Genomic DNA, 12,916 nt, shown 5'->3' with positions numbered 1-12,916 from the left:
AGACTAACTGGGTGGTGGCATCTACAAATCTCTCGGTGTCAATAACTTACACAAGCATGGCTTATTTTCTGTGTTTCCTTTTATGTGAATGTGTATTTAGTTGATATGATTAGTTAATACAACCAGTTAATATTGGCAGTTTATCAGCAATAAAAGTGAATTTCTGTGCACATGTGTGGTGAGTTTAGTGTTGTGGAAAGGATATTGATTGCACCTGAACATCAACAGTCTTTGTTGTCTGTTGTAGATGGTCTGAGTATTTGCGCCTGGAAAGCTCTTCTCCAAAATGCAGGTTTATGCAAGTTATTATTATCATTGTTATTACTGTTAAGGCAACGAGCTGGTAGAATCGTTAGCACACCAGGGAAAATACCCATCAACACCAGTTGTCAAGTGATGGTGGGGGACAGACACAGACTCAAAAGCACACACACACACACACACACACACACACACAACATATATATATATATATATATATATATATATATATATATATATATATATATATATATATATATATATAAATGGTGGTGGACCTCTTTCAGTTTCCATCTACCAAATCCACTCACAATGCTTTGGTTGGCCTGAGGCTATTGTAGAAGACACTTGCCTAAGGTGGGAGTGAACCCAGAACCATGTGGTTGGGAAGCAAACTTCTTAGCACACAGCTTTGCCTGTGCCTTATGGGAATGATTCAGTCACCAAACACTACAATTATTGGATTATGACTCCGAGTTTCCTCTTCTGTTCTACTACTACTACTACTACTACTAAATCATCAACAATATCTGCTCCTATGAAGTAACTAGTTGCATACTGCCCTCCCCCAACCAGACACATGTGATGCTGTGCTTCACATTAATTAATTACCATGCCCAGTTCTCACCCACACATACACACACACTCAACATCAGCCCTCTGGAAAATAACCTGCTACTCATGGTTTTATGTGCTGATATGGACCTAGAGTTGTTTTAAGTAAACGTCCTGAATACGACGTTAATCTGACCTGGAGAGCATACAGAGGTGACAGGCATTGCCTCCTGACTAAACCTTTCAATTAAAATAAAAGGAGAACAGATAGCCAGCTTTATAATATGATATATTTGACAAATTGCTTATAAAATTGAGTAGCCCCCCCTCTTTCTCTCTCATTCTCTCTCTCTGTCTATCTATCTAATATATATATATATATATATATATATATATATATATATATATATATATAATGCCAAAAGCTAAGATCTGAATATGGTCCAGCTGTTACCAAATACTTGAAATTCCGTAGCTCCAGGCGCATCATTTTCCAGCCATTTCACCAACCAACTTACTGGGTTTTGATTTGTGACTATAAAAGCTTTAAATGAAATTTGTTAACGATGTTGGCATTTGTGAGTTTAAGCAGATGAGCATCTAGAAAGAGAGAGAATTCCTGGTGTGTGTGTGTGTGTGTGTGTATCTTTTATTGTTTATCTTTCACTTATTTCAATCATTGGACAACAGCCATGCTGGAGCATCACCTTGAAGGGTTTAGTCAAACAAGTTGATCCCAGCTCTTATCTGTTTGGTCTCTTTTTTTGCCAAACTACTAAGTTATGAGGACATAAAGAAACATACGCCAGTTGTGAAGCTGTGGTGAAGGATAAACACAAGTACAATGGTACGCTCCCCCCCACACACACACACACGCGCGCGCACGCTCACATTCATACAATATGTATAAATATATATAGATGCAGGTGTGGCAAGAAGCTTATTTCTCAACCACATGGTTCTGGGTTCAGTCCCACTGCATGGCATCTTGGGCAAGTATCTTTTACTGCAGGCTGACCAAATTTTTGTGAGTGTGCATGTGCATGCATGTGTGCTTAATTTGAGGTTACTATTTCAAAGCTAGTTTAAAGAATAAAACAAAACATTTACTGATGGTGGGATTCAATACTGGGTGTAGACTGAAATATATTGTCCTAGTCAACTTGAGTATTATATTTGTGCGTGTGTGTGTGCATATATAACAAATTCTCAATGTAGATGACATACTACACACACACACACACACATATACATACACCCACTCATAAATTTACTTGCATATATCTACATATGCACAATTTACACATTGTATACACACAGACATAGAAACACAACATAGTAAATATCTATTTACATAAAACTCTCACAGTCGTGTATTAATTTGCACTTGTATTCTAAATATATTTAATTGCTTAATTGATAAAAGCCACACACTAGCTTACTAAGTATAGTATACAAACACACGCACAAGCCAGTTATAGATGATGATAACAGCTTCTCCAAAGTCACTCACCTTCCCCTGCTCATCTTTTCTCCCCTATTAAGCGCTATTTATCATTGTCACTGTCACATGTAATTTGTCCTGTTATTAAGAAAGGCATATTGTTATGTAGCCCTACAGTGGTATATCTGCCATAATCCTGCTCTATTCACCAGTTGTAGCCTAATAAGTCTTCCCTATCACTTTCACAATATGATAAAGTTCTTCCTTTGACATTTCAGCTGTATTCCAGCTTACAGCATGTCATACTGCCTGTTCTTCTCCTTTGTAACTATCCATCCCCACTAAATAAGTAGCAAGGGTATATCATCATCATTTAACATCTGTTTTCCATGCTGTCATGGATTGGACGGTTTGACTAGAGCTGGTAAGCCAGAGAGCTGCAGACAAGTTTCAGATGTCTATTTTGGCTTGGATTCTACAGCTGGATGCCCTTCCTAACACCAACCATTCTACAGAATGTACTGGGTGTCTTTTATGTGTCACTGGCTTGGGTACCTTTTACATGTCACCAGCACTGGCCATGAGCACGATTTCACTTCACCTTGACATGTTTTTCAGTATCTGTTCGAGTTCTTTATTGCCTGCGACAACACTGGTACAAAGTTGTATTGGCTGTGATTTGTGGCACATCCTTCAGATGAACATCAGTCGCATGAAAAGGGGAGAATAATATGCATTGATTACTGCTAATATTTGAAAAATTTTGCTAACATTCACACATACATGTGCAGATGCATGGTCTAGCTTGACTGACATAGACCCTACAAGCCCTTGCTACACCCCATATCTGATCTGATCGAGCAAATCTATGTACGATCAAAAGTCTTTTAGGTGTGATCCTTTCTTAGTGCATATTAAGTGAAGATATGTGGCCTCTGTGTGTGTGTGTGTGCGTGTGCACGCACATACACACAAATAAACCACTCCAGTACACTGTGGACTGTGGAGTGGTTATCATTAGGAAAGGCGTCCAGCTGCAGAAACCATGCCAGAACAGATAATGGAGTCTGGTGTGAGGCCCCGGCCTTAGCAACTCTGGTGAAACTGTCCAACCCATGCCAGCATGGAAAACCAACGTTAAATGGTGATGATGATGATGATATATATAATCCCCTCCAACCTGATCTACTGCATCAGATGCAACCTATATAACAAAATATGCGTGGGTCAGATGGGCCGCCGGCTGGCCGACCGTTTCACTGAACACCTAAGGGACGTTCGGTTAGGTTCGGACTCCCCCGTCGCCCGTCACTTCCACTTGGCCAACCACTCCCCCTCTAACATCTCCGTTTTTGGAGTCGCTCTGCACCATGGATCCACTCCCTCGCGAGTCCAATTGGAACAGCGCTATATTTTTAACCTAAGAACATCTTTCCCCTTCAGACTCAACACAGCCCCCTCCTCCTTATGACTGTCTCCTTTACGACAATGCAACACTTTTCTTTATTTTTTCTTATTATTTTTTCTTTGTTTTCTCCACTTTTTTCTTTTTTATTAACCACTCCCCCCTTATCCACTTTACCTTACTTCCATTACTCACTATTTTATTACAATCATTACAATTTTTCACAATTTAATTCATCTCTTCCTACACGTACACATACCCACACACACAAAAAATACACGCACATGTATGCACACCTACCCCCCCCCCCCCCCACACATGCACTTACACGCTCAGATTCGCCCACACACTTATACAAACGCACACTTGCGCATATATACACACACACATACTAACAGATAAACAGCCAAACTACGCACACACACACACACATATTCACCTCCCCTTTTCACTCTCCTGTCTTAGAAAGAACTTTTCCTCCACCACTTTCTCTTCCGGTCTTTCCACAATGTAACCTCGTGGACATCGGTGGCGATTTTTTTTCTCTCCGTTTTTCCCTTCTTTGAACTTTCCTTGTTTCTGACGAAGAGCTCCGCTCGAAACGCCATACTCTCTCTCTTTCCTTTCCCGAGCGTCTAGTAGCACTATCTGTATCACGTTGTTGTGTTTTGTCTTTTTCCTTTTTTTGAACTATATATATATATGGGAGAATTTACGAAAAAAACAACAGAAGAGGACAAGTGGTGTAAACAACAAATGGATGTATTAGTTTAACGGTCGGGAATAGAGAAAGTCTTTAACGTTTCGAGCTACGCTCTTCAACAGAAAGAAATAAGGAGAAAAAAAAATTTTAATGTCCTAGTCAGCGATGACAGCAGGTTTTATTAGTGATAGAAAATGCTGCATTCCTTCAAAGCAATGGGGAAAACTATTGATGAATTTCTTACTTAAAGAACCAGTCAAGAACTCGAGTGAGTTTTTTTTTTGTTTTTTTTTTTACTAACAACCCCCTCATCCCAAATTTTTACCCTTGTGCCTGCGCTAGAAACAATTATTATTGCCATCATCATATTCTTTCCATCACCACCACCACCACCAGTCTCACTGTTGCCATATCTCTCGTTCTCCACATTATCTTCATCACCATTTACTATCACCCTGTTCATCTTCACCGTCACCACCACCATTACCATCACAACCATCTTACCAATCTCCACCATCGTCACCACCACATCCAGGAACATGCTGTGTTTTAGTTGTTCTTCCAGCTAATGTACAATATTCTTTATGATTTCATCTCTCTCTCTCCCTTCCATTTTCAACCAATTCTAAAACACTCTCCATTGTCAATTTATTTCGCCATATTCTCTCTTTGTGTTTCTCCTGTGTTAGTGCGTAAGAGAAGCTAGAAAGACGCTCTACCTCTTATTCTCATAGCAATTACTTTCAGCCTTTCCCAGTAGACTGCGCCCTGTCTTTATCTTCACCAGCAATGGTAATGCTATTTTATTAGCTCTGGCCATATTTGATTAACCTGAAGTAATTGCTTTGACTGCTTCTCTAACGGAGCTTGCCGGAAATAGGCTTTCTGTTGGTATGCAACGAAAATATTATCTTTGCTCTGCTTTACATGTCAGTAAAGTGATGCTGTGTGGTGGAGTAAACAAAAATAAATAAATAGATAAGGAAAAAAATATATCTATCTATCTGCATATCTATCTATCTATATATATATAAATAGATATATAAACGTGGTTTAGAAGAGTTTATGAAAGCATTGAAATATATGTTACGTTACAGGCACATCTACTGTTTCGTTTTCATAGCAACTAGAATGAATGTTACCAATTTATTTTGCAAATGAGAGAAAGAGAGAGAAGCAGGAAAAGCAACAACAAAAAAATGAAGAGGGAACAAAATAAAAGCAATGTTTATAGTTTATCAATTTTAGCCTGAGTTTCAGTCTTGACATCCAGAACGATGATCAAAGACTTTCTGATTGTGGCTTTGCCATCTTTTCATGTATCATGGATTACATTGTTCGTAGTACTGTTTTCTTATTTCAGATAATAAGGTTGAAGTTCCTCCTATATATATATATATATATATGATGAAGAATTAATCCTAGTGGGTACTTGTTTTTCTATGTGTTCGTTCCGTTGTCTGTAGTCCATTTTTCGAACGTCCTGTACCTACCCGAATATGCATCTATATACACATGGAGATGTACGTATGTACATATATGTGTGTATACATGCTTATATATCCGTTGTATTATATATATATATATATATATATATATATATACATACAATAGGCTGTTTTTTTCGTTGTTCGAAAAAAAGTTCGTTTTTTGTTTTCGTTTCTCATTGAGTAACGTTTTTGTGATGTCCTGTACCCATATATGCATCTATGTATACATATAGATGTAGGTATGTACATATATATATGTGGATATATGCATATATTTATATATTATTTGTTATATATATATATATATATATATATATATATATATATATATTTTTGATTGAATCTTCCATGTGTTAACATGTACCTCCTTGCGACATTTAATCAAGATAACCTTGGCTTGAAGAGTAGCCTGCAGTATACACTTGGATACTTACCACTTCTGAGGTTCCGCTCGCTATGAAACATGCAGCCTGGATCTTATCTTCTCCATTCCTTAACTCTTTGTGTGTGTGTGTGTGTGTTTGCGTTTGTTCCCCTCATCACCTCTTGGCAACTGGTGTTGGTGTGTTAATATCTCTGTAACTTGGCAGTTTAGCCAAAAAGATCAATAGAATAAGTACGAGGCTTAAGAAATAAGTCCCTGGACTCGATATGTTTGACTGAAACACTTTGAGGCAGTGCCCCAGCATGGCCGCAGTCAAATAACTGCAACAAGTAAAAAGGTAAAAGATAGATCTGATAATCTATTAGAACCCTCCAAGGCAATGCCCCCTGCTGGCTGCAGTTCAATTACTGGGTGTAATTTTAGAGATTTACTGCTATTTCTAGTAGGCTGAATAACCACACAGAGAATTCCCTTGTTGGCTTGGTGCCTGCTTTTAGCATTATATCTAAGTAGTGTTTTCCCCGTGTTTGCTGTCGTCTTTCGAGTCTTTTCTCCGTGAATTTATTGTAGCTTCGCTGTCTAATGAGACAGCTTCTTTTTTTTTTTCCCACTTTCTCTCATTTTTATTTATTTATTTTTACTCTTGGTAATAGAAACCACAGCTGGAATAATTAGTATATAACTAGTTGTGAGACTAAGTAGCTAGCTAGTAGCTTCTACTAGTTTACTTGTCATCACATAATTAAACACTCAATATTCTTCCTTCCACCAACCCCCCTCACCCCCTCTCTCTTTCTCTCTCGAAACTCCCTTATCTAATTACTGCTGGTGTTTCTGCTTCTTTATCTCAGCTAGTTTTGTTTAGTGTTTTTGTTTGGATCTTTATATTCATTTTTATGATTTTGTACTTTTTCTTTCTATGTTAGCAAGGTAATCCTAGGTGGTTAGTTGGTTGGTGGGTGGGAAAGGTTTACAAATTCAGAAGTCAAGTCATTCATGTAAAATTAGAGTGCTTATGTTTCTTCTGGTCTCATCTATCTATTAACATATCATTTTATTTACTACTGATATTTATGTTTCTGTTAGTTTTTTTCTCTTTTTTTGTGTGTTAGCATGGGTTTTATGAATACTTATTGTTGGGGAAATTTGTTTACAGCTGGATGTTCTTCCTGCCACTAACCCTTACCAAGTAGTCATTTTTATATATTTCACACATTTTCGTCAGTATGACAACAGTGTTTGCACAAGTCCTTTCTGTAAAGGAATCAGATGTAAACACAGAGACATCTACCTTTACACACACAAATATACAAACATACATACATACATATACACACACACATACATGCATGCATCCGCACATGCATACATACACGCATACATACATACATACATATATACATGCATACATACATAAACAAACAATGCCCTCTTCCAGTTTCCATCTATCAAGTCCACCCACAAGGTGTTTGTCAGCCTGGGGCTATAGTAGCAGACACTTGCCCAAAGTGCCAAGCAGTGGGACTGAACTTGAAAGAATGTGTTTGGGAAGCAGACTTCCTACCGCACAACCACGCTCGTATCTAAGTTAGCATAAAATTTTGATGGAAGATCACTTTAAAACAGGCTGTTTTGGTCACAGAAGAAGGGGTTATTTTAGACAGGTTGGTATCAAAGGGTTAATTTGAAAAAGGAAAACAAGAAAAGAAGAAATGGAATTAAAGCAGTTAATTTTTATACAGTTCTGAAAAATATTTTGTTGTTGAAGATTAAGATTAGTGAATTCGATCTGGTATTTAATCAGTGTTTATTTAATTTTATTTGTGGAAACACTATTTCTAACCTTCTACTTCTATTCATACTCAAACCCTTCATCACCTGGCACAAAGCCACATCCCTCAACACTACTTCCCACTCTCTCAAGGGGTTTTGTCTTGCTAGTTACTTGGTGACCCCCACTGCTGTTGGTGCCACATAAAATGCACCTGGGACACTGTGTAATGTGGTTGGCATTAGGAAGGGCAACCAGCTATAGAAACCCTGCCAAGGCAGACAGTAGAGCTTAGCACAGTCTTCAGGCTCCTACGAAGCCATCCAACCCATGCCAGCATGGAAGGAGGACATTAAATCCTCTTCATCATCATATACACACAGTACTGTATGTGTGTTTATACAGACTAGAATGCTCAGCCTGTCAGTTGCAGACGCACAAAGAAAACACCTCCAAAAAGTAGAATACACACTAAATACACACACACATCTAAAATACACAGCAGTATAAACTGCACTCAGCCTGCTGCTGTTGTTGTTACTGCTTTGTGTCATTAGTTGACGGTAGAGAGGGGGAGGTTAATTTGTAATTATTGACATCCTGTCAAATTGACTTTTCAAACTACTGACCTTCCTTACCTCTATGCGTGTGTGTGCATGCATGCATATGTGTACATACACACTTGGGGCCCACACTCTTCTCTGTTGCTTTGATTATATTTCTCTTTCTGTCTCTCTCTCTTTCTCTCCCTCTCTCCCTCTCTCCCCCGTTTCCCTCTCTTGTCTCTTTTTATGTCTGTTTCTGTCTGTCTGTCTCTCTTTTTATGTCTGTTTCTATCTCTGTCTGCTGCCTGTCTCTCCCTCTCTCTACCTATTTCTCTCTCTCTCTTTCCCCTCTCTCTCTGTCTCTTTCGTCTCTGTTTATGTCTGTCCCTCTGTGTTTTCTTGTCTGTTTCTGTGTCTTTCTTTGTGTCTCTTGTCTCTGTTTCTCTGTCTGTCTGTCTCTCTCATCTACACATACCTGTGTTTCCTCAGTGCACTAAGAAAATAAAAACCTGGCCGTTTCTGTCTGTCTCTCTTTCTCCTTCTCTCTCTCTCACTCACACACACACACACACACACACTGTCCTCCCCCTCACCCCTTTTATCCTCTCTGTAGAGTGCACTAAGAAAGAAACAACAACCACTTCAGCAAAATGATTAATGAAAATAACTTTTTCTTTCCTCATTTCCCTCTTTGCCATTGTCTATCTTAGAGACTGTGTGAAAAGTGAACTTTTGAATGGAGTAGTGTGGGTGGCGAGAAAGACACAGAGAGAGTGAGAGATGAACATTGAATTCTAATTCATCATCATCATCATCATATAAAATAAAAACATCTATTTATAATATTATTGTAATGTTTTTCTTAATGGTGTGAGCACGGTGTGTGGATTGTGTTGTGTGTGATGGGCAGATGAAGTCTTGAGGTGTAGTAAATATCGAGCTGTTGTAATATTTTGTTGTGGTGGTGTAAGGCAGTGAGCTAACAGAATTGTTAGCACACCAAGCAAAATGCTTAGTGGTATTTCATCCATCTCTACGTTTTGAGTTCAATTTCTGCCGAGGTCGACTGTGCCTTTCATCCTTTCGAGGTTGATAAATTAAGTACCAGTTGAACACTGGGTCAATGTAACCAACTTAGCACCTCCCCTGAAATTGCTGGCCTTGTGCCAAAAATTTGAAATTAATGTTTTATAGTGGTGTAAGGTGGCGAGCTGGCTGAATCATTAGCACACCGGACAAAATGCTTTGTCTTTATATTCTGAGTTCAATTTCTTCTGAGGTCAACTTTGCCTTTCATCCTTTTGGGATAAATAAAATAAGTACCAGTTGAGGACAGGGGTTGATAAAATATGTATTACTTGAGTACTGAGGGTTACTGTAATCAGCTTACCCCATCCCCTGAAATTGCTGGCCTTGTGCCAGAATTTGAAACCAGTATTTTATGGTGGTGTATATTGCTGTTGTTTAGTCCAGATCAGCCTTGAGTGAGCAGTCCTTTGATGAAAGGCATTCCATTTATGGCCATCCTGTCTTAGTATCCCCAAGACCACATTATTGAATGTGATCCTTCTCCTTCAAGATGGTAAGGTGTGTGACTTAAGAGAGACAGAAGAACTGCATAGAGCAAGTGTGGGTGGGCGGGAAACCTTTTTAGCACCAGAATCAGTGAGTTCATAAGAACCTGTGGTTAGGGCACACCTGTGCCGAGAAAAACAATGAATTAAATGTTTTACAAGTTTGTTGGTGCAAGCATAGGTAGGCACAGCCTTGGCTCTGTGGTAAGAATTTTGCTTCTTAACCACATGGTTCTGAGTTCAGTCCCACTGCATGACACCTTGGGCAAGTGTTTTCTACTATAGTTTCAGGTTGACCAAAACTGGTGTTAGTTTGTTTACATCCTTGTAACCTGGTGGTTCAGCAATAGAATAAGTACCAGGTTTTGATATCTACTAACCCTCTTTCTTTAAAACTGCTGGCCGCATGCCTAAATCAGAAATAAATATTTGGACACAAACACTTTTTGTTTCTTTTATATGGCTTTTATTCCTTCCATCTGGCACGTTGTGGAGATAGAAAATTATAATTCTTTTGTTGTTTATGATGTAGTGAACAATCTGGTCGACCTGTCTTTGATATATGTATGTAGGTGTGTGTGTGTGTATATATACATCTCTCTCTCTCTCTATCTATATATATATATATATATATATATATATATATATATATATATGCATTGTGTGTATATGTTTATATGTACGTTTATGTCTGTGTTTATATGTATGTATATATATATATATATATATATGTATGCATTGTGTGTATATGTTTATATGTACGTTTATGTCTGTGTTTATATGTATGTATATATATATATATATATATATATATATATATGCATTGTGTGTATATGTTTATATGTACGTTTATGTCTGTGTTTATATGTATGTATATATATATATATATATATATATATAAGGCTGCGATTTAAGGACTGTGTCAAGTCCTCATTAAAGGCTTGTGATATGCAGGAGACTGACTGGGAGAGCAATGGTTGTCATTGCCACAGATGGAGGAAGCAAGTTAAGGAGGGTGGGGTTGACACTTTTGAGAGAGCACATATTCTGCATGAAGGACTTAAGCATGCTGCTCGAAAGCACACTGCTGGTATAGTGAATGGGGAAAGCTTGGTCTGCAATGTTTGCAGTCGTGTATGCTTGTCAAGAGCAAGGTGAGGTTTGGGGGAGAATTTAGCCGCTAGCTCTAGCAGGTCGAGCTACCACACAGAAGCTCCCTCCCTTGTTGGCTTGACAGGGATATAGTCGATGCATATTGCAACACTTTACCTTATGGGCAACAGCTGAAAGTCACATTTCTTGATTCAGTGCAACTGGTAGCTTGCATGGTTGTTCCATTGTATGACCATAATGCCCTTTGTGTATCTCTTTTGCTCCCCCCTCTCTCTCACAGAGAGACAGTGCAACAGCATTGATCCACCTAAATAGAATTTATAGTCAACATTTTTTTTTATGGCCTTCTGGTTGCCATGTCATTAAACTTATTTCTTTTGTATGTGTTTCCATGTAGTGCTTTTGTTGTTGTTTAGCCCCAGGTCAATCACAATTCAGCAGACTTATGATCAAAAGCATTCCAGCCATGACCATTCCATCTTCTCTTTCTCTCTCTCTCTCTCTCTCTCACACCCACACGCTCATATTCTTTAACCCTTTAGCATCTGATCAGATCCAACCTCTCACACCTACCCTACAATGTCATTCGAAAAATATACAAACATATCATTGACATCTTGCAGCTACAAGATAATGCATAATTAATTCAAAGCAGAGTGAATAAATAAGCGCAATACGATTGACAAAGAAATCTGGATGCCAAATTAATTTAGCAGCAAATCATAATTAAAAATAATTGATATGTATAAATCCAGCACATTTTGTAGATTATAAATCACTATTTTTTAATAAGTTTACAACATATCAAATCAATTAAATATATATTTCCTTATATTTAATTAATATTATATTTAATACATATATCTTTATATTTAATTTATATTCAATCTCCTACATAAAACAGTCTTTACGAACAAAACCCATGATATGCTCTTATCAGTATAGCTCCCTCTAGTCCCTTTCATAACTCCTATATGCCCAAATGAAGAATAAGCATGTGACAGAATGCTTTGTGGCATTTGTTCTGGCTCTCTGCATCCTGGGTTCTAATCCTGCCATGGTCAACTTTACATTTTGACATCTATAAGATAAAGTGTCAGTCTATTCTGGGGAATTGGTGGAACTGTCTGCGAGTCAGTTGTCTTTTTATTTTTTATCTTCTGTCTTACACTTGTTTCAGTCATTTTTTACTGCAGCCATGCTGGGGTACTGCCTTGAAGGGTTTTAGTTGAACAAATCAACCCCAGGATTTATTTTTTTAAGCCTAATACTTATTCTATCAGTTGCTTTTGCCAGATTGCTAAGTTACAGGGATGTAAACACACCAACAGTGGCAGGAGACAAACACACAAAAACACACATATGCATACATACATACAGACTTTTTTTCAGTTTCTGTCTACCAAATCCACTTGCAAGGCTTTGGTCAGCCAAAGTTATATATAGTACAAGGCACTTGCTGAAAGGGTCACACAGTGGGACTGAACCCAGGTCCATATGGTTGGGAAGTAAACTTCTTACAATGCAACCATGCCTGTCATGCACTATTTGTTCTGGATTTTTACATTCTGAATTCCTGGATGGAAAACTTAATCTTGTCAGTCAATTTGACACCACAAAGTACCTTTCTTGGATGTTCTATAGTGATGTCCATTCTGTTGAAAGCATTC

At 38.1% G+C, this 12,916-nt stretch overlaps 1 protein-coding gene across 6 annotated transcripts in view; it reads left to right on the top strand.

Moving 5' to 3' along the window:
• Nucleotides 1-12,916, top strand: part of LOC106868878 (uncharacterized) — a 702,504-nt gene that overhangs the window by 301,115 nt on the left and 388,473 nt on the right. The window contains exon 1 of one of the 6 annotated variants that reach the window (XM_089342548.1): nucleotides 4,425-4,636. The exons of the other annotated variants lie outside the window; for them this stretch is intronic. Within the exon in view, the coding sequence (XP_089198674.1) occupies nucleotides 4,534-4,636 (103 nt within the window). The 5' untranslated portion in view covers nucleotides 4,425-4,533. Of the gene's footprint in view, nucleotides 1-4,424; nucleotides 4,637-12,916 lie in introns of those variants that run through there. 6 annotated transcript variants of the gene reach the window in all.

The sequence above is a fragment of the Octopus bimaculoides genome, chromosome 26 (assembly GCF_046866305.1).
Source record: "Octopus bimaculoides isolate indiv1 chromosome 26, ASM4686630v1, whole genome shotgun sequence".
NCBI classification, from domain to species: domain Eukaryota; kingdom Metazoa; phylum Mollusca; class Cephalopoda; order Octopoda; family Octopodidae; genus Octopus; species Octopus bimaculoides.
Note: the sequence above shows the minus strand (reverse complement) of the source record. Positions and strands in the feature narration are given on the sequence as shown.